Source organism: Mobula hypostoma, chromosome 10, assembly GCF_963921235.1.
Source record: "Mobula hypostoma chromosome 10, sMobHyp1.1, whole genome shotgun sequence".
In the NCBI taxonomy this organism is placed as follows: Eukaryota; Metazoa; Chordata; class Chondrichthyes; order Myliobatiformes; family Myliobatidae; genus Mobula; species Mobula hypostoma.
This window is the reverse complement of record NC_086106.1, coordinates 16,102,539-16,125,140: the sequence shown is the minus strand read 5'-3', so window position 1 is coordinate 16,125,140 and position 22,602 is coordinate 16,102,539. Positions and strand designations below refer to the sequence as shown.

Sequence of the window (22,602 nt, the reverse complement as noted above, 5' to 3'; positions counted from 1 at the left end):
AGTCGAACGTCAGCGTGAGGAAGAAATGTGATCTAAGTCAGTGGCTCTCAGATTGGACCATATGGCCTGCGGGAAGCCATGCTGGATTTCATCAGGACCACAAGTACAAAACAAGAAATGGGTGGGGGGTGGGGGAGTTACGGAAGTCTCTGAATGGGCCATGATAGGTTTACTGTTTAATGAAATATTACTAAAACATACAGTATAAATAATAAAGAAATGGATATATGTAATTTAATTGCAACCCTGAATGAAATGAATGGGAAAATATGCTAGATGATGCAAATGAGGTAACAAAACAGATTAGCCTATGTGTGGTGGGGGGGCGGGGGCGGTTTTCAGCACATCACTCTGCTCCTGTTTGACCAAGCACAAATCACCGTTCAGACCCTGCAGAGCGGCCCGCTGTGCCCCGCTCCACATCCACCCCCAAGTCACAAACTGCAGACTGGGCAGGGCTGTCTGCAGCAAGGCCAGTCAGTGAGTATATGGCAGGACGTGGTTCCGCTTGCCTTCCACTGAATCGAGCGTGTTATAGTACATAAAAAACGTGATGTGGGTTCGTCTGCCAGAAACAGCTAAACTGCAGGGAGGTCTACCACACCACCACAACTTCCATTAAACCCCTGGTACTTATCACATTTTGAAAGGAAATTTAATTTGCTTTTCTTGACAGTATTGTAGCATTTCTAAGTGAGAAACAGCTTGGAGAACAAATTGTCACTGCTGACATGTTTTACCTGTCAGATATATTTCAAACATGGAATTTATTAAACAAATAAAGTTACAAGGAACAAACTGACAATCGCGTATCATATGAAGAGGCCATTATCACTTCCCTTGGAAAACTCAAACTATTGAACGTCGTGAGTTTATGTAATTTCCTTCACTGGTCACTCTTAAATAGAATCGCAAGATTGTATATCTTGATCATTTGAAACAACTGCACACTGATATGGAATTTCAGTTCAGAGACCTGCTGGAAATGCATATTCCAGATTGGGTGGTAGATCTATTTGGGGTAAATGTGAATGATGTTAACACCACGTTGCAAGAATGTCTTATTGAGCTGCAGAGTGATAGAAAAGCTCAAGCAAAATTTCTGGATAACTAGTGATATTCAAAATAAGTTTCCACAGCTCTGGGAGAAAGCAAGCTTATTTTAAGTTGGATTTCACACCCTCTATCTAGTTCAATGTGGTTTTAATCAAGCTCTTCACCTATCAAAAGTTCCTAACAGACTAGCTGTTGTGAAAAGAGGTGATCTTCGATTATTTTGAACCAAGTTGCAACCAGGTATTCTGCAGATGTACCATGGAGAGCATTCTGACAGGCTGCATCACCGTCTGGTATGGAGTGGGGGCTATTGCACAGGATCGAAAGAAGCTACAGAGAGTTGCAAAATTAGTCAGCTCCATCATAGATACTAGCCTCTGTAGTCCATAGTATCCAAGACATCTTCAAGGAGCGGTGCGTCAGAAAGGCAGCAAACATCATTCAGGACCCCCACCACCCAGGACATGCCCTCCTCATTGTTACCATCAGGAGCCTGAAGGCACACACTCAGCGATTCAGGAACAGCTTCTTCCTCTCTGCCATCTGATTCCTAAATGGGCACTGAACCCATGAGCACTACCTCACCTTTTTATTATTTCTGTCTTTGCACTGCTATTCTTAATTTAACTATTGAATATGCATATATATGGTTACTGTTATTCATTTATTTCTATATTATCATGTATTGCATGACTGCTACCGTTAACAAATTTCATGACATACGCCGGAGATATTAAACCCGATTCTGATTCTGAAAAACTCGCCAGCTTGCATCAGTAGCAAGGATCTCACTAAAAGACACAAAGTAACAATATCATAAACATGAGGAATTCTGCAATTGGCGAGACCCGATGCAGACTGGGAGATCGTTTTGCTGAACACCTACACTCTGTCCGCCAGAGAAAGCAGGATCTCCCAGTGGCCACACATTTTAATTCCACATCCCATTCCCATTCTGATATGTCTATCCACGGCCTCCTCTACTGTAAAGATGAAGCCACACTCAGGTTGGAGGAACACCACCTTATATTCCATCTGGGTAGCCTCCAACCTGATGGCATGAATATTGACTTCTCTAACTTCTGCTAATGCCCCACCTCCCCCTCATACCCCATCCGTTATTTATTTATATACACACATTCTTTCTCTCTCTCTCCTTTTTCTCCCTCTGTCCCTCTGACTATACCCCTTGCCCATCCTCTGGGTTCCCCCCCCCCCATATCCCTTTTGCCAATCACCTGTCCAGCTCTTGGCTCCATCCCTCCCCCTCCTGTCTTCTCCTATCATTTTGTATCTCCCCCTTCCACTTTCAAATCTCTTACTAACTTTTCCTTCAGTTAGTCCTGACGAAGGGTCTCGGCTTGAAATGTCGAAAGTAACAATATCAAGTGCTTTTTTGTTGCTGCTTGGAAGAATACTATATAAGTAAAGTATCCTATTCAGAACTTTGAAATAGTTTTATTTTTCACATACCCCTGTAACATTATATTTAACATATAAAAATACCTATAACCTGACAATTCATAAACATTGACTGTATATTAGAGTAATTAGTACAGATGGCCAAGAAAAACTTCAGTAACTAATGAAGACTATGGAGGGTGGGGGCCACAGAGGTAAGTGAAAGTCACAAGTGGACCACCAGCAGTAAAAGGTTGGGACCCACTGATCTAGGCGACTTTGACCATGGAGTGATTGTTGGTGCCAGAGTATCGTTTGAGTATCTCAGAAATTGCTGATCCCCCTTGGGATTTTCACATACAACAGCCTTTAGAGTTTACAAAGAATGGTGTGAGAAACAAAAACCATCCAGTGAGCGGCAGTTCTGTGGGTGGAAATGGCTTGTTAATGAGAGAGGTCAGAGGAGAATGGCTGGACTGGGGGACAGGATCTCTCCAATTAGGAATAGTCCACACAGTTTTGTCCAAGGTAAATTGTGTCTCTTGAATCCAATAGAGTTTTTTGAGGAGGTAACAGGGAGGATTGATGAGGGCAGGGTGGTAGACATGGTCTAAGTGGACTTGGCAAGGCCTTTGAAAAAGTCCCACATGGTAGGCTAGTCCACATGAGATCCAGGGAGGGCTAGCCCATTAGGTACCAAAATGGTTTGATGGAAGGAGTCAGGTGGTGGAGATAGAGGGTTGTTTTCAGACTGGTGTCCTGTGGGCTGCAGGGAATGATGCTGGGTCCTCTGTTGTTTGTTGTATATATGAATAATTTGGATTACAAAATGTTGTTAACATGACGTGTCAGTTTGCAGATGACACCAAAATTGGTGATTTAGTGAAGAAGCCTACTAAAATCACACCAGGATCTACAAAGTAGATGAACTGGGGAAGTGGGCCAAGGAATGGCAAATGGAACTTAGGTGAGACAAGTACAAGGTATCAGTTAAACAAGGGCACGACTTACATGGTAAATGGCAGGGCCTTAGAGAATGTTGTCGAACAGAGAGAACAAGGGGTACAGGGACATAGTACTCTGAAATTAACAACACAGTGAGACAGGATGGTGTGAAGGTACTTGGCGCTTGCCTTCACAGAGTGCAGCAGATGGAACGTAATGTTGCAAGAGTACAATTTTCTGCTGAGACCACACTTGGAGGGTCTTCCACAACTCATCATCTGCCCATCTGTGCTCAGCCCACACCCCACCCCGTATCTGCACAAATGCCTAGTGCCAGTAAAGGGGGGTCAGAAAGACCACGTACCTGACCCGTGTGTTCAGTTTCATCTTTGTTAATTAGATACATCAGGAAGAACCTGAAACAGAGAGACCGTGAGCTTAAAGTGTTTTGAGTCATGGTGCAAGCGACATAGAGAACGGGGAAAAGCTGAAGCCTGGAACATGAGCAATTGGAAGCCACAAGATGGTCACAGATAAGCAAGCATTCATATACAAGGCCTTAGTGCCCTCTACGACACAGGCTCTACAACAATTAACGTCAGGGGTAAGTTTTTTTACGCAGAGAGTGGTGAGAGCGTGGAATGGGCTGCCGGCGACGGTGGTGGAGGCGGAAGCGAAAGGGTCTTTAAGGAGACTTCTGGATAGGTACATGGGGGAGCGTCGACTCAGACCATGAAAATGCCCGACGCAGGCCTCTCATAGGTACATGGAGCTTAGCAAAATAGAGGGCTATGGGTAACCCTAGGTAATTTCTAAGGTAAGGAAGTGTTTGGCACAGCTTTGTGAGCCGAAGGGCCTGTATTGTGCTGCAGGTTTTCTGTGTTTCTAATTAAAAACACTTCAGTCAGATACAAGGTAAGCAAAGGAAAGCTGGAGGAACTCTGCAGGTCGTGCGGCATCTATGGGTGGGTGAAGAGTAGGAATAATCGACATTTGAGGTCGAAACCAATTTTCAATCACACAGCACTTTTATTTGGACTTATGCAAAGGTATATTTAGGCCCTCGTCTTATTTTCCAGGGAGGAGGATACTTAAATGCTTCCTATTGATACCAAATTCAAGACTTTCATCATCATCATGTTTCTCTGGCCTTTAAAAGTAGCAGAGAGGTCTCTTTATCGTTTGTAATGTATTGCAGGTCTAGGAAAAGTGTGAAGGAACAAGGTTACAGGCAAGCAATTTGGAAAGTGGAAGTAGTAGTATTAATCAGGGCTCTATAATGGAGTTTGTCTAACAGAAAACTTAAAAAAAATACATTCAAAATGGAAAGGAGAATAAAGGTGACATACAAGATGCCTACAGATGTTGGAAATCTGGAGCAACACTCAAAATGCTTAAGTAAGAGAGCAACATTCACAACACGCTGGAGGAACTCAGCAGGTCGGGCAGCATCCGTGGAAATGATCAATCAACGTTTTGGGCTGGAACCCTTTGTCAGGACTGAAGAGGGAGGGGGCAGAGGCCCTATAAAGAAGGTGGGGGGAGGGTGGGAAGGAGAAGGCTGGTAGGTTCCAGGTGAAAAACCAGTAAGGGGAAAGATAAAGGGGTGGGGAAAGGGAGGCAGGGAGGAGATAGGCAGAAAAGGTGAAGAAGGAATAGGGGAAAACACAATGGGTAGTAGAAGGAGGCGGAACCATGAGGGAGGTGGTAGGCAGCTGGGGGAGGGGGCAGAGTGACATAGAGATGGGGAAAGGGAATTACTGGAAATTGGAGAATTCTATGTTCATACCAGGGGGCTGGAGACTACCTAGACGCTATATGAGGTGTTGCTCCTCCAACCTGAGGTTAGCCTCATCATGGCAGTAGAGGAGGCCATGTATGGACATATCCAAATGGGAGTGGGAAGCAGAGTTGAAGTGGGTGGCAACTGGGAGATCCTGTCTGTTGTGGCGGATGGAGCGGAGGTGCTCGACAAAGCGGTCCCCCAATCTGCGTCGGGTTTCACTGATGTAGAGGAGGCCGCACCGGGAGCACCGGATGCAATAGATGACCCCAACAGACTCACAAGTGAATTGTTGCCTCACCTGGAAGGATTGTTTGGGGCCCTGATTGGTGGCAAGAGAGGAGGTGTAGGGACAGGTGTAGCACTTACGCTTACAGGGATAAGTGCCGGGTGGGAGATCTGTGGGGAGGGACATGTGGACCAGGGAGTCGCGGAGGGACCGATCCCTGCGGAAAGCGGAGAGGGGTGGAGAGGGAAAGGTGTGCTCAGTGGTGGGGTCCTGTTGAAGGTGGTGGAAGTTGCAGAGGATAATGTGCTGGATCCGGAGGCTGGTGGGGTGGTAGGTGAGGACAAGGGGAACTCTGTCCCTGTTGTGGTGGCGGGAGGATGGGGTGAGGGCCGAAGTGCGGGAAATGGAGGAGATGCGGGTGAGGGCATCATTGATGACGGTAGAAGGGAAGCCACGATCCTTAAAGAAAGAGGACATTTGAGATGTCCTGGGACGGTAAGCCTCATCCTCGGAGCAGATGCGGTGGAGTCGGAGGAACTGGGAATAGGGAATGGCATTTCTGCATGTGGCAGGGTGGGAAGAGGTATAGTCGAGGTAGTTATGAGAGTCAGTGGGCTTGTAGAAGATGTCAGTGGACAGCCTGTCTCCAGAGATGGAGACCGAGAGATCGAGAAAGGGGAGAGAAGTTCCTGACGAAGGGTTCCGGCCCGAAACGTTGACTGATCGTTTCCACGGATGTTGCCCGACCTGCTGAGTTCCTCCAGTGTGTTGTGAGTGTCGCTTTGACCCCAGCATCTGCAGAGTATTTTGCGTTTACGAAATGCTGGAGAGACTCAGCCGGTTAGGCAGCACTTAAGGTTCTGCCTGAGCTGCTGAGTTCCTCCGGCATTTTGTGTTGCCGCAGAAGACTAAAAATGTTGGGACCAAAGCCTTGAATACAAGACAACTACACATTGAGCTGATTGGTCTTTTTGTGTTGTTACTTCAATATAATATCTTGCAATGTACTGTATGTATTTTGCTCTCAGAAATGCACGTTAATGAGCAATTTTTAAAGCCACACTCATGCACATCAAAAGTCTTTTTTTTGCGAAACTGATTGCTCACATGTAATTTGCCAAGTTGTGTTCCTCCAAAGTGTGCGTTTCAAACCCGTGCGGTGTTGTATCGAAGTAGTCGCTGCCAATTCCACAAATGAAGCACTTGGTCTGTTAAGTGAAAAGAGAGAGATAATTACTAATAAGTACGAAACAACAACAAAGAACAAGTTACAATGTAGATAGAAGTAATCACAAACTTATGCCTTGTACATCCAGACTGGTTATATAAATGACAAACAGCATGGATCCTAGCCCCGAGCCCTGTATCACAGTCTGAGAAGGAACCCTTGACCATCACCCTGCCATTCCTGCCACTAAGCCAATTCTGAATCCAATCCGCTATCTCCCTCTGGATCCTTCCAGACCAGTCCGCTGTGAGGGATCCTTGTTAAAAGCCTTACTGGAGTCCACGTGGACAACAGCTGAAGGAGTTGAATTGGTAAATATGAATCCCTTACCTTATTTTCTGTGTACTCTCCAGTACTGAGTACAATTCCTCACTGAATGGTTGCCTCATTCTGTAATTTAAATGGCCTTCTATAAAAATAGTGTGCTTTTTTTTTGATGAGTGGCTTTACCTGGGAGAAGCCTGACCACCTCAGTACATATACTTTTCATGACTTGGCTGCACCTGCACCTTGATCAAAATCCTTACCACCTAAACCCTGATCAACAGTAAGGAATCCCTCATCGGATTCTGACTGAACTGCGTTTTATTGTACCAGCAGTTCAGTGTGACCTGGATGAAAATGTAGATGGGTGGGTTAGTAAATGTGTGGGTAATACCAAGATTGGTGGAGTTGTGGATAGTTATAGACTGGCAAAGAATGTAGTGCGGTATGGATCAGTTGCAGATATGGGCAGAGAAATGGCAGGTGGAGTTTAACCCAGATAAGTGTGAGGTGTTACACCTCGGTAGGGCAAATGTAAGGAGACAATACACTGATAAAGGCAAATTCCTTAACAGTGATTCTGAACAGAGAGATCTTGGGATCCAAGTTCACAGCTTCATGAAGGTGTCTACACAGGTCGATAGGATGGTTAAGAAGGCTTATGGAATGCTTGCTTTTATTAGTCGAGGCATTGAGTTCAAAAGTCAAGAGGTTATGTAGCGGCCTCAATGACTTACAGACCGGTGGCATTGACCTCCCACATCATGAAGACCCTGGAGAGACTTGTTCTGGAGTTGCTCCGGCCTATGGTCAGGCCACACTTAGATCTCCTCTAGTTCGCCTACCAGCCCCGACTAGGAGTTGAGGATGCCATTGTCTACCTGCTGAACCGTGTCTACGCACACCTGGACAAGCCAGAGAGCACTGTGAGGGTCATGTTTTTTGACTTCTCCAGTGCATTCAACACCATCCGCCCTGCTCTGCTGGGGGAGAAGCTGACAGCGATACAGGTGGATGCTTCCCTGGTATCATGGATTCTTGATTACCCGAATGGCAGACCACAGTACGTGTGCTTGCAACACTGTGTGTCCGACAGAGTGATCAGCAGCACTGGGGCTCCACAGGGGACTGTCTTGTCTCCCTTTCTCTTCACCATTTACACCTCGGACTTCAACTACTGCACAGAGTCTTGTCATCTTCAGAAGTTTTCGGATGACTCTGCCATAGTTGGATGTATCAGCAAGGGAGATGAGGTTGAGTACAGGGCTACTGTAGGAAACTTTGTCACATGGTGTGAGCAGAATTATCTGCAGCTTAATGTGAAAAAGACTAAGGAGCTGGTGGTAGACCTGAGGAGAGCTAAGGTACCGGTGACCCCTGTTTCCATCCAGGGGGTCAGTGTGGACATGGTGGAGGATTACAAATACCTGGGGATACGAATTGACAATAAACTGGACTGGTCTAAGACCACTGAGGCTGTCTACAAGAAGGGTCAGAGCCGTCTCTATTTCCTGAGGAGACTGAGGTCCTTTTACATCTGCCGGACGATGCTGAGGATGTTCTACGAGTCTGTGGTGGCCAGTGCTATCATGTTTGCTGTTGTGTGCTGGGGCAGCAGGCTGAGGGTAGCAGATACCAACAGAATCAACAAACTCATTCGTAAGGCCAGTGATGTTGTGGGGATGGAACTGGACTCTCTGATGGTGGTGTCTGAAAAGAGGATGCTGTCCAAGTTGCATGCCATCTTGGACAATGTCTCCCATCCACTACATAATGTACTGGGTGGGCACAGGAGTACATTCAGCCAGAGACTCATTCCACCGAGATGCAGCACAGAGCGTCATAGGAAGTCATTCCTGCCTGTGGCCATCAAACTTTACAACTCCTCCCTTGGAGGGTCAGACACCCTGAGCCGATAGGCTGGTCCTGGACTTATTTCCTGGCATAATTTACATATTACTATTTAATTATTTATTACTATTTTCTATTACGTTATTATTTCTATGACTATTACTATTTACTATTTACTAATAGTAATATTACTATTACTATTTCTATTTATTATTTATGGTACAACTGTAATGAAAACAATTTCCCCCGGGATCAATAAAGTATGACTATGACTATGACTATTATAAAACTTTGGTTAGGCCAGATCTGGAGTACTGCTTACGGTTCTGGTTGTCCCACTAATGGAAGGATGTTGAGGCTTTGGGGAGGGTGCAACAGAGGTTTACCAGGATGCTGCCTGGTTTAGAGGGCATGTGCTCTCATGAGAGGCTGGATAAACTTGGGTCATTTTCTTTGGAGTGGTGGAGGCTGAGGAAGATCTTATAGAGGTTTATGAGATTATGAGAGGCGTGGACAGAGAGTATCTGTTTCCCAAGGCTGAAATGTCCATTACCAGAGGGCTTGCATGAAGGTGAGTGGGGTAGGTTCAAGGGGGATGTGAGGGGTGAGATTTTACTCAGAGAGTGGTGGATGCCTGGAATAAACTGCCTGATATAGTGGTACAGGCAAAAAACATTAGAGGCTTTTAAGAAATGTTTAGATAGATCTGCGAATATGAGGAAGATGGAGGGATATGGACATCGGTGAGGTTCGGATGTTTACGATTTGCTTTTTATCTGGTCCAGCACAACATTGTGGGCCGAATGGTCCGTTCCTGTGCTGTACTGTTCTATGTTCTACAAGTCCCTTTGTGAGAATCAGGGAGCTCAATTCTGCCCTCCTGCAGCCTGAATTCAATGGACCTTCAGGAATTAACGCCTATTTCTGAATGGTGTACCGACACGACCATGGGCCTAGTGGGAACCGCACAGGTTCCATTATAGTGCTTCACTCTGAGTACAAACCAACATTAAAGTTGCTTCAAGCATTATGCACTCTGCATGATTTTGCACTGTTATTGTTTTACCTCGTACTACCTCGCGGCACTGCTGTAATGAATTGAAATGTATGAACGATACGCAAGATAAATTCTTTCATTGTACCTCAGCACATGTGACAATGATAAACCAATTTAGCGATTTACCGAACAGTTTTCTAGCCCATTTTTTATTTTCTGAGGAGAAATGCAATTTAGCATCAGTGCTAAATGTAATTATGCTCTCATGAACCAGAAATAGTTATGTTATTTTGTATTTAAGAGGTTTTTGTTGTTCATAAGATGAAGTTATGTACTTTGAAGAAGACCAAAGCACAGGGAAGATGGTCCTGTGTTGGCTGGAATTGGGAACAGTGATCTGTGTTGCCACGACAACAGGAAGACTGTCTGGAACAGGTGTGAACCCTTAAACTGCTCTTGAACAATTCTGTGCTGTTTCTGGTGGATATTGGTCATACCTGAAAAGTGACAATTAAATCATCCTTTAGAGTAACTGTATTGCTGACTTTCAGCTGTTACAGATCTTTAAGGTTTGCAGTTTTATGGAATTTCTTGTCATGATTTCATGCAAGATCGGTTGGGTGATCAATATATTGGTTTCCCACACTCAGAATTTTTGAACTGTTACCTCATTTCACTGCCTTCTTTTATTTACTTTTGTCCCTGTAATCAATGCACCATGTAATCACACAGGATGTTCTCAATTTATAAATTTACCATTGACTTGAGAATTCATGGTGTGGGTCAGCAGTCTGAGACACGTAACATACTGTTTTCATTTGACTGATTTCCTTTGTTAGCAGTGTTAGCTTTGATTGTGTAATAAACCGGAGGCCGATTACCAACTTTGCCGCTGGATCTGACACCCTGTTATTTATTTGACACAATTGACTTAAGTGAAACCTGTTCTATATGTTAAACCACCAACAGAAGAATCCCAAGCAACTCCTCATTCCTACCTCCATGTCTTCTTTCACTTGCTCCTGCTGATCTCTCAGTTCACCAAAAGCATCGATAATCAGACCTTAAGAGTGGAAACAAGACGTTATTACTTCTTCAGCAATACACATATCTAGTTAGTGTTCACAGTCAAGTACCAAAGAGATCAAGAGAAAAGCAGAACTGTTTTCGTTAGTGTCCCGAGAGTTTTGTGAGGTTCCACAGCTGTTGTACAAAAACCATAGATTGGCTATGTAAATGCTTGTGTATATATTAGACTGAGATGAAGGCATAAACCTCTCTCTCACCATTGCAGTGAGGTAGGTTTCCAATGAGGGAGGCACTAGAATGGTGAAAGCCCAGTTGTCAATGATCAAGTATGGTGGAGCCACTGCACAAGATCGGAAAACACTGCCAGAGGGTTGTAAATTCAGCCAGCTCCATCATGAGTGCTATAGCCTCTGCACCATTCAGGACACCTTCAAAAGGCGATGTCTCAAAAAAGATGACGTCTACTATTAATGACTCCCACCACCCAGGACATGCCTTCCTGTCATTACTACCATCAGAGAGGAGGTACAGAAGCCTGAAGATGCATTTTAGGAACCCCTCCACCATCAGATTTCTGAATGGACACTATACACATGAACATTACCTCACTATTTTTGCTCTCTTGCTCTATTTATTCAAAGAAATATATATATCTTATTGTTTATTTTAGGTATTGCACTGCCACAAAACAACACATTTCACGCCATATGTCAGTGATAATATAGCTGATTCTGATTCAGAAGACCACTGGTAAATCCTCGGTGCAGCATCAGTTGATGCACTGGCACAATCCTGTGGGAACATATACAAATACTGCCTGTTACACAGAATCTCCTATCAACCCTCTATTATCCAGGTGTTCCACTACGGTTACATGAGAGAATGGGAGACCACTATGGAAATTCAATCCTAATATTTTGAATTGCGTGAGTATAAGGACAACATACACAAAACGCTGGAGAAACTTAACAGGTCAGGCAGCATCTATGGAAATGAATAAACAGTCTTGATGAAGGGTCTTGGCCCTAAACGTCGACTGTTTATTCATTTCCATAGTGCTGCCTGACCTGCTGAGTTCCTCCAGTATCTTGTGTGTGTTCCTCTGGAATTCCAGCAGCTACAGAATCTTGTGTTTCTAATTAAGGGATGTGCAGTCTGTGATGACATGCTGTCTCTCTGAATACACAATATTAGCCTGCGGGATGATAATGATTGTATTGCAGTGTATGAAGCTAAACGGGCCTTTGCCAGTCACCTAGGAAATACTGCACCAGTAAAACAAACTGCTCGTTCTTGTTGAGGGATCACTGAGGACACGGAACAGCTTATCCACGTAGGCAGAGGTACACCCACCGCAAAGCGTTACCTGGAGCACTTTAATGTTTTGACAATGTGATTACACATCAGATTAAAAAAGGGTGCTATGCTTTCTGTCTTATAGGCAGTGAGATGCACACAAAAAAATAGTCCAAATAGAACTACTTCAATTTGTAGAAAGTTCTGACACAGATAAAAGGAAAATAATTCTTCATCATTAAAAATGTTCAACACAGCATTGATTCTCAGAAACCTTAGAACACTGAGCAAACAACTGTGTGTGTGCGAGTGTGTTTAGATGATTTGTAGTGTACTTCAATAACACTGAGCAACACACACAAAATGCTGGAGGAACTCAGGAGGCCAGGCAGCATCTATGGAAATGAATAAACAGTCGATGTTTCGGTCCAAAACCCTTCTGCAGGACTGTTGCTGCCTGAGTTCCTCCAGCATTTTGCGTGTGCTATTTGGATTTCCAGCATCTTTCTCTTGTTTGTGGCTCAGTAATACTGAATGGTGTTTCTGTACAGATGAATTACAAAGAACGATTAGCTTTATTTGTCACATGTACATTGAAACAGAGTGAAATGCATCGCTTTGCATCAAATCAAATCAGCAAAGTTTGCGCTGGGCTAGTGTCACCATGCTTCCAGCACCAACGGATTCCACAACCAATGGGCTCACTTTCAATGACTCTATGACTCACGTCTCAGAACTACTATCTATTATTTATTTATTTCTGTAGTTGCACAGTTTGTCTTTTGCACGTAGGTTGCTCGTCAGTCTTTGTGCATAGTTTTCACTGATTCTATTGAATTTCTTTGTTCTATTGTGAAAGCCCACAAGAAAATGAATCTCAGGGTAGTATACGGAGACATATATGTACTTTGATATATCAAAAATACTTTGAACTCTTTGATTCTGCATCAGGTTATCTTGGCAAAGGATCCAAGCTCTATCAATTGAATAAGACTAGTAGGGCCAGGGCAAGGGGAGAAATAAAGCACGTTAAACTGTATTTCCTTAACTGATTTGTAATTTGATGATTTAAAGTTGAAAATTCAAAATTCAAAGTAAATTTATTATCACGGTATGTCATCATACACAACCCTGAAATTTATTTTCTTGTGGGCATGCTCAATAAATCCGTAATAGACTAATAACCATATCAATGAAAGGACACATGGACTGGGGGTTCAACAGTGTGCAAAAGACAGCAAACTGTGGAAAAACAAAAAGAAATAAATAATAAATAGGCAATAAATATCGAGAAGGTGAGATGCAGAGCCCTTGACAGTGAGTCCATAGGTTGTGGGAACAGTTCAGTGATGGGACGAGTAAAGTTCAGAATCAGGATCAGGTTTAGCATCATTGGCAAATGTTGTGAAATTTATTAACTTTGCAGCAACAGTACAATGCAATACATGATAAATATAGAAAAAGACTGAATTACAGAAAATATATATATTAAATAGTTAAATTAAAATAAGTAGTGTAAAAACAGAAATTTAAAAAAAAAGTAGTGTGGTAGTGTCCATGGGTTCAATGTCTATTTCGAAATTGGATAGTTATCCCCTTTGGTTCAAAAGCCTGATGGTTGAGGGGTAATAACTATTCCTGAACCTGGTGGTGAGAGTCCTGAGGCTCCTCTACCTCCTTCCTGATGGCAGCAGTGAGAAGAGAGCATGTCCTGGGTGCTGGGGGTCCCTGATGACGGATGCTGCTTTCCTGCAACAACTTTTTGTGGGATTTTCTACTCAAGGCATTGATGTTCTCAAACCAGTATTAAAAGTGCTGTTTGAAGATAATTTGAAGAAGGTTATGGGTTTGAATAAGTTTTAATTGTTCGAATTATTCATTCCATTTTTAATCATGTTAAATGCTTGTGAATTTTGGTGATACTCAAAAACTTTGAAAAACCCTGTCAGCTGGCAAAGATGGGCCCAGGGCTCTCTGAACAGTCAAAAGCTTCCAGAAGAGCTTAATCTGGGTTCTCCTCTCCCCAACCAGCCTTTATAATGTTGATTGAGACCCTGTTGCCTTTCAGGGACTCAGTACTTGATTCCAGGACCTTGGGCGCATCTAAGTTCGGTCTTTCCGGATTTGTTTGTGGTGTGCTTCAGAGAGCAGGGATACGGATGGTCAGTAAAGTGGGGCCAAGATTTAAGTTAATAAACCTTGTGTCATACCTTGAATGATGGCCAGGAGGATAACAATGACAAAAAAGAAGAACGTAATGTCAAAGACAACACGGTAGAGCTCGTATTCATCTCCAGCTGGGTCTTCAATCTCATCACCAATACCGCCACCAGCTCTTACACCCACATACATGTGGAACAGGTAACACTGTCAGGTAGAGATACAGACGTAGGTTAGAGGACAGAGTCTCTGTAACTTATAAAGGCAACTAAATTTACTGAGATGCAATTCTGCTTTCAGCTGTCTGATGGCCCAGCTCTGATGACGATTCTCTACAACTGTTGCTGTGTTCATCTTAGGTTAATCAATTATGATGCAAAAAAAAGGGAAGAACTGCAGACAGTAATGAAGGTTGTCAAAAGATTTGGGTGGATGTAGACCAGTGGGAAAAATAGGCACAGAATGGCAGATGAAGATTAATCTGGATAAGTGTGAGGTGTTGCACTTTGGGAAGTTTAAATGTATGTGAAAAGTATACAGTAAATAGCAGAACCCTTAGGAGCATTGATGTACTGACGGATCTTGGGGTGCAAGTCCATAGCTCCCTGAAAGAGGCAACACAAGTAGACAGGGTGGAACACAAGATGAGAGGGGGAATGTTCAAATGAGATGTGTGGGGCAAGTTTTTTTTACCCAGGGAGAATTTGGTCTCACACAGAGAGAAATGAATCTTAGGGAAGTATATGGTGACATATATGTACTTTGAACTTTGAGGTGCCCGGAAATGGTTGTCAGGGATGATGCAGGAAGCAGCCACAACAGTGACTTTCAGTGAGACACATGAATTTGCACGGAGAAGATATTTAATTTAATTTGGCATCATGCTCAGCACAGACATTGTGGGCCAAAGGGCCCCTATGCCCATGCTATACTGTTCTGTGTAACATGAAGAGGATCATGAAGGATGTGAAATATCGCAATAAAGCTAGTAATTAATCTGGAAGACAATTCTATGTGGTCAGAGTTAATTTTCAGTGCTGTAGACAAGGTGTCTAGATCTTTAAAATTATACAGGGATAAGCCCAGGGAAGGTATTTTCACACCGAGGAGTTTACATTGAGCCTATCAGTGTGAATTTGCCAATAAGGAATACAGGGGAAACTTCTATAGCAAGAAAGTAGTTCAGAGTGTGGAATTTATGACAACCCCTCCCCTCCCATACACATCAGGATGTTTGTTAATCAGATTAAAGAATTGAGGGTAATACTGACATTGTGAATTGGTAGTGTGAGGGATTACTCTGCAACTGTGTAGTTATGGATAGCAGTTATAATTAACAATGAGAACCAGCCTCAGGAAATAAAACCTGTTCACAATTTAACTCCAACTGTGTTAAGGTTATTGAGACTAATCACTGGGTGTTGGGCCTTCTCATTCTGTATCATTGAAATGACACAGGGGGTCGACAACAGATGAATATTCATGCTAATCAGTGCTCATTGAAAACAGGATGAGAACACAAAAGCAATTAATTGACCTGCCTCCTGTATTAACACTTTGTTAAAGACTTATCCCTGCTACTTAATGCACAGTTCAGACATGTCTGTTTTATCACTTAATATCCTGGAGCTCTCCTCAACACTGTAACAGAGTATATTCTGGTTAACACACACAAAATGCTGAAGGATCTCAGCAGGTCAGGCAGCATCTATGGAAAAGAATAAACTGTTGACGTTTTGGGCCGAGACCTTTCATCAGGATTTGACCATCTTTTCCATAGTTGCTTTGGATTTCCAGAATTTGCAGATTTTCTCATGTTTGTAGATTTTGGGGGTCTGGTGTTAGTGCTCAGAAGCTCTCTGACCAGCCATCAGCCATCAGCAGTTCTGCTGTTTGGGATGTCCACCACCGTCTGTCTAGGTACCATGTCCGATGCGGACGTTGGGGACCATGGTTTTCCATACAGATCTATCCTTCGTTTTTTGGATGACCTCCATTTCCTCGATGTGTAGCCACCTGGCTATGCTTTTGATGTACATAAGCCGAGGTCTTCCTCTAGGTTTGCTCCCCTCGATCTTTCCAGAGAGTGTGAGTTTTTCTAGTTCATCTTTCCGCATGATTGTCCACCATTATAAATATGTAATTCTACAAAGTTACCTGTTGTCAGTGAAAATGTTAAAGTTTTCACTGAATGGAATTATAGCCATTGAAGCTATGATTGATTGTTTATTGATGTTTTTATGCTTCAAAAGTATAAATTGTTATGTAGAAAGAGAGAGAACTAGATTCTCCAGAAGATCTACTGTGTAGCTAAAAAGCCTTTTATAAATCCCAGCTACAGTTTCCATCTGCTTCAGCTCAGCAGTCACAACAGGTGGGAGAAGGAAAATAGAATACAGAACATTACAACACAGTACAGGCCCTTTGGCCCACAATGTTGCACCAATCTTATCACCTGTTCTAAACTCAATCTAACCCTTCCCTCCTACAAACCCCCCCCCCCACCATTTTGCTATCGTCTATGTTCCTGACTAAGAAGTCCATAAATGCCCCTATTGTATCTGCCCCTACTGCCACCCCAGGCGGGGTGTTCCATGCATCCACCACTCTCTGTATCAACAAAACTTATCTTTGACACCCCCGCTATACCTTCCTTCAATCACTTTCCTCTCGTATTGGCCACTTACACCCTGGGAAAAAGTCTCTGGCTGTCTACTCAATCTATGTCCCTTATCATCTTGTATACCTCTGTTACATGTATCATACATATGTTGAAATATTACCACCGAGATACACCTGTTGCTTAGCTAATTTCTATGCTGTAGAACTTTATGAGGATCTTTATAACTTTAAAAAGAAATTAACAAAAAACTTACTGTCATCATGTCATCACATTTCATATCTGGCTCATCTTCGTCCTCACTCTTGTTATAAAATTTGCGGAAGAAATTGAAAGCCACAACTGTGTAGAGATACACGACGACGGCCAGCAACCCGACGGTCATCATCAGCTGCAAGAAACAGAAAGCTGCAAGTTTAAACTGATGGCCAAGAAGCAATCTCTACCTAGGGAGCATGTGGCTCTTTTGAAAGCAATTGTAAAGAGTTTCATTTCCCTTTCACCCGATTACTGGGAAGTAAGATGTTATAAAAATGTCGATAAAGGCCTGCTTCTGTGCTTGTGTAAGTCTATGACTTTTAGGTCTTACCTGTTTGCCATTGTGAGTGACAGAGGACAGGATGGTGCGGAGGGTTTTGACACCCATAGCAATGTCCAGAAGATGTGCAGCAAAGAAGAAGCTGTTGTAATGACCAAGGATGGACATAACCAAATACCAGCAAAGATAAAGGAAGGACTGAGAAAATAAAACAGAACTAATTAAACCAAACTATGTTGAAGACCCTGTCATACAGACAGGCTGATTAATTACATGAATTAAATGTATGTCTTTTCAGTATCAGAATGATCTAACAAAAGCCCCACCCTTCCCTTTCTCTTTCTTCATGTATTTTTTGTACACTTTGTTAAAACTTTGCAATGCTAACACCATTGCTCGAATTCGATTGGTTTGCTTTCCATCCAATGCTATATAAAGTACTTTGCTCAAAACATTTTCTTTCAGTGGCACTTTATAGCGTGTCCATGTCTACTTACGTTGTCGGTGAATATCACACCAAACTTCCAGATCTGGTACTTGATATCCAGGGATGTGATCCTACAAATGGGTGAAAGATAAAAACAGGAAGTATTAGATATGTGAAACCTGTGGAAGATAAGTGTGGCTTTATATTTTGGGGGAAATAGTTCCATCTAACATCTTCAGTCATAAAGTTATAACTTTTTATTGAATGATCTAATGCTTTGCTGTCTCCGAGAGGATTCTGTGAAGCTTCAAGTGGCCTCGAGGCCAAGAAGCCTCGAGATGGGCATAAGCCCATGATCATCAACTCCATCTCTTGCTGATTAAAGCACTGAGGAAGACTGAAATCATCGCGGTGAGGAAGTGTTCAGCGTCATCTACCAGCACCTTGCTTGTTGTTACGTGTCTGTGTGTGATGGTCTCTCTCTCTCTCTCTGCTCCTGAAGGAAGGTCTCTCTCTCTCTCTCTCTGCTCCTGAAGGAAGGTCTCTCTCTCTCTCTCTCTGCTCCTGAAGGAAGGTCTCTCTCTCTCTGCTCCTGAAGGAAGGTCTCTCTCTCTCTCTCTCTGCTCCTGAAGGAAGGTCTCTCTCTCTCTCTCTCTCTCTCTGCTCCTGAAGGAAGGTCTCTCTCTCTCTCTCTCTGCTGTCAGAGGATGGTGCTGGAATCCTTGGTCTTGGGCAAGGTTTAATCGACATGGTTTGAGGATTGGGCTCTGTAGTTCATGTTATGATGTGTTTCTGGTTCCTGGTCTCTCCTTTTTTGCTGATTATTTTGATCAGGATGGCCTGCAGATAACAAACTGAGCTGAACTGAATATAGACTCTCTGCGATGTTGTGTTTTTTATTCTGTTTATTGCTTGTTTTTTTTTGTTGCCGTTGGACAGTTTGTTTTTTTTAATGCACATATGGGGGGGGGGGTGTGGATTGATGTTTTTCTTTGAACCGGTTCCATAGTTTTCTTTGTCTCCTGGCTGTATTGAAGACAAATCTCACGGTTGTATACTGCATACATACTTTGATGAAAATGTACTTTGAATCTTTGAATAAGGTTATACAACACAGAAACAGGCCCTTTGCCCCATCATGTTAAAGTTGACCACTTACACTAATCCTATACGGATCACATTTTATTCTCTCAATATTTCCATAACACTAACACTCACCAACACAGCGTGGGCAATTCACCTACTAACCCGTACATCCTTTGGATGCTGTAGGAAATTCACGTGGTCACAATAAATAAATAAATGTAAACTCCACACAGACAGCATGTAAGATCAAGAATAAACCAGCAGCATCTCCACTGTTTGTGCTGCTCTGCTGTCTGAGTATTCAAAGCTCCCATTTTGGTATTTGAAGTTAGCCAACCTTCTTCAACTTAAAATTTATCAGCATGAAACTTAATCAGCAGAATCTTATACCATGGTCACAGTGAGAAATCTTGTTGGGTGGCATTTGGACCAGACACTCAGTGGCCATTTTATTCAGTACCTCCTGTACCTAATGAAATGGTCACTGAGTGTATGTTCGTGGTCTTCTGCTGGTGTAGCCCATCCATTTCAAAGTTTGACATGTGCATTCAGGCATGCTGTTCTGCATACTGCTGTTGTAATGGTGGTTATTTGAGTTACTGCTGCCTTCCTTACTGCTTGATCCTGTCTCACTATTCTCCTCTGACCTCTCTCATTAAAAGGCGCTTCCATCCACAGAATTACTGCTCGCTGGATGTCTTCTGTTTCTCGCACAATTCTCTGGAAACCCTAGAGTTCGTCGTGCGTGGAAATCCCAGGAGATCAGCAGCTTCTGAGGTACTCAAACCACCCTGCCTGACACCAGTGATCATTCCACAGTCAAAGTCACTTCGATCACATCTCATCCCCATTCTGATGTTTGGTCTGAACAACAACTGAACCTCTTGACCATGTCTGCATGCTTTTACGCATTAAGTTGCTGCCACATGATTGGATGATTACATATTTGCATTAATGAGCAGGTGGCCATTGAATGTAGATTTATTGTGGTAGCGTTTGACAATAGCAAATAGTATAACAGCCACAATGCTACTGAAAATGAACGTAATTTGGTGACATGGGCTCCATTACAAAATCAGAACAAAGAATTTGGCTCTATTACAGAATGCTTCGGATCAAATGGACATTTTTAGTATCTCTTGGAAAACCAAGGCAGATACATACCATGAAAGAAAAGAACTATCGGCCGCGGGAGTCTTTTCCTGAGGCACAGTGACATCCAACGCACTCATGTCCATGCCTAACAGCTCTGCGATACGCTCTCTGCCATAGATATCACCATACTTGTCCAACACCTGGGAAAAAAAGAAAAAAATCAATATGCTTGTTTTTCAATGCGTGCTATTACATTTCTTTTCTATAAGAAAATTTGGCGAATAGTTTTCAATAACTTGTTATAGACCTCTCATTATAAAACTAAAGGCATGCCAAAGATCAATAGTTGGAACACCAAACAATCCACAGTTGAAAGCTTTGGACAAAATCTGCAGTTAGAAATAAGAGTATTTGAAAAGTCTTATAGTTTTAGAAATTATTTACAATTATTTTTCAAAAATACATAATTACCTTTCTTTTGACAAATTTGTCCCAGTAGTTATTTGGGAAGGACCTATAAATTAATAGAAGAAATATAATTCAATATTACGGTAATGTTGATGCTTCAGAATAGCAAAACTATCTAATATATGGGATATAACTCGTGTTACACTGGTCTACAGCGTCACTATGAGGTGAAAAGTGATGGAACAGACTTACTTTCTTACTATATCAGGTATAGTCTACAGTACATGCTGTAACAGAACATAACCGTGTCATTACGTTTACATATATTAAATTTTCATCCACAATAGCCCACTTTCAATCAATCTGCATTGAGTAAATCAACGAAATCCTACAACTAGTTTAAAAGCTATTTTACATATTATTACCTATACAACTCTTCTGTAATTAGCTTAGAGTTATCGAGTCATACAGCACTGCAGCACAGAAAAAGGCCCTTAGGCCCATCTAGTTCATGCTGAAGTATCATTCTGCCTAGTCCCATTGACTTGCACCTAGTATTACTTCTACTTTATACTTTATTGTCACCAAACAATTGATACTAAAGCGTACAATCATCACAGCGATATTTGATTCTGCTCTTCGTGCTCCCTGGATTACAAATCAATGGTAAATATTAAAAATTTAAATTATAAATCATAAATAGAAAATAGAAAAATGGAAAGTAAGGTAGTGCAAAAAAACCGAGACGCAGGTCCGGATATTTGGAGGGTACGGCCCAGATCCGGGTCAGGATCCGTTCAGTAGTCTTATCACAGTTGGAAAGAAGCTGTTCCCAAGTCTGGCCGTACGAGTCTTCAAGCTCCTGAGCCTTCTCCCGGAGGGAAGAGGGACGAAAAGTGTGTTGGCTGGGTGGGTCATGTCCTTGATTATCCTGGCAGCACTGCTCCGACAGTGTGCGGTGTAAAGTGAGTCCACGGATGGAAGATTGGTTTGTGTGATGTGCTGCGCTGTGTTCATGATCTTCTGCAGCTTCTTCCGGTCTTGGACAGGACAACTTCCATACCAGGTTGTGATGCACCCTAGAAGAATGCTTTCTACCGTGCATCTATAAAAATTAGTGAGGGTTTTAGGGGACAGGCCAAATTTCTTTAGCTTTCTCAGGAAGTAAAGGCACTGGTGGGCCTTCTTGGCAGTGGACTCTGCTTGGCTGGACCAAGTCAGGTCATTTGTGATATTGACCTCGTGGAACTTAAAGCTTTTGACCTGTTCCACTTGCGCACCACCGATGTAAATGGGGTCATGCGGTCCGCTACTCCTTCTGAAGTCAATAACCAATGCCTTCATCTTGTTGACGTTGAGGGATAGGTTATTGTCTTTGTACCATGCCACCAGGTTCTTAATTTCCTCTCTGTACTCAAACGCATCATTACCTGAGATACGGCCTACAATTGTTGTGTCATCAGCAAACCTATATATTGAGTTTGATGGAAACTTGGCTACACAATCATGGGTGTACAGTGAGTACAGCAAGGGGATGAGTACACAGCCTTCTGGGGCACTGGTGCTCAGAGTGGCTGTAGAAGAGAGCTTGTCCCCTATTTTTACAGCCTGGGTCCTGTCTGTGAGGAAGTTGAAGATCCAGCTGCAGACCTAGACCATAGCCTTCCATATCCCTCCCATCCATGTACCTATCCAAACCTCTCTAAAACGTTGAAATCAAACCTGCATCCACCGGCAACATGTTCCACACTCTCACCACCCTCTGAGTGAAGTAGCTTCCCCTGAGGTTCCCCTTGAACATATCACCTTTCACCCTTAACTCATGACCTCTAGTTCTCATCTGGCCCAACCTCAGTGGGAAAAGCTTGTAGACAAATGCTGCTTGAATTTGCGTGTTTGAGCTATTCTTATAATTTAGAAATGGGTGTGTCTTACGGTGTGTTGAGAACGAGTCGATCCCACTGTCCTTTAATATCATCGTCAGCAGGTTGCTCCGTAATATATGAACCGTCGAATTCTAATTTTCTGGCAAGCTCCTTCTCTCGTTTAAAGATGACCAAAGGAACCTAAAGGTGTTATAGAAAACAGAAAACAATTTCTCTGTGAAAGTAATGCCAAGGTGACATATTAATTATTATTTCAGAGAAAATGTTGAGCAAATTCAACACCAAAGGCCAAAGATTCAATAT

The 22,602-nt window shown here is 42.8% G+C and overlaps 1 protein-coding gene across 8 annotated transcripts in view; it reads right to left on the bottom strand.

Annotated features, from left to right (window-relative positions):
* The window catches only part of LOC134352669 (ryanodine receptor 1-like), a 581,514-nt gene that overhangs the window by 5,192 nt on the left and 553,720 nt on the right, over positions 1–22,602 (bottom strand). For all 8 annotated transcript variants that reach the window (XM_063060038.1, XM_063060039.1, XM_063060041.1 and 5 more), the window contains 10 exons: positions 22,349–22,479; positions 20,477–20,519; positions 20,075–20,205; positions 17,895–17,955; positions 17,449–17,595; positions 17,116–17,250; positions 14,290–14,446; positions 10,753–10,817; positions 6,522–6,622; positions 3,767–3,818 (listed from right to left, as the gene is read on the bottom strand). In XM_063060038.1, the coding sequence (XP_062916108.1) occupies positions 3,767–3,818; positions 6,522–6,622; positions 10,753–10,817; positions 14,290–14,446; positions 17,116–17,250; positions 17,449–17,595; positions 17,895–17,955; positions 20,075–20,205; positions 20,477–20,519; positions 22,349–22,479 (1,023 nt within the window). The remainder of the gene's footprint in view (positions 1–3,766; positions 3,819–6,521; positions 6,623–10,752; positions 10,818–14,289; positions 14,447–17,115; positions 17,251–17,448; positions 17,596–17,894; positions 17,956–20,074; positions 20,206–20,476; positions 20,520–22,348; positions 22,480–22,602) is intronic.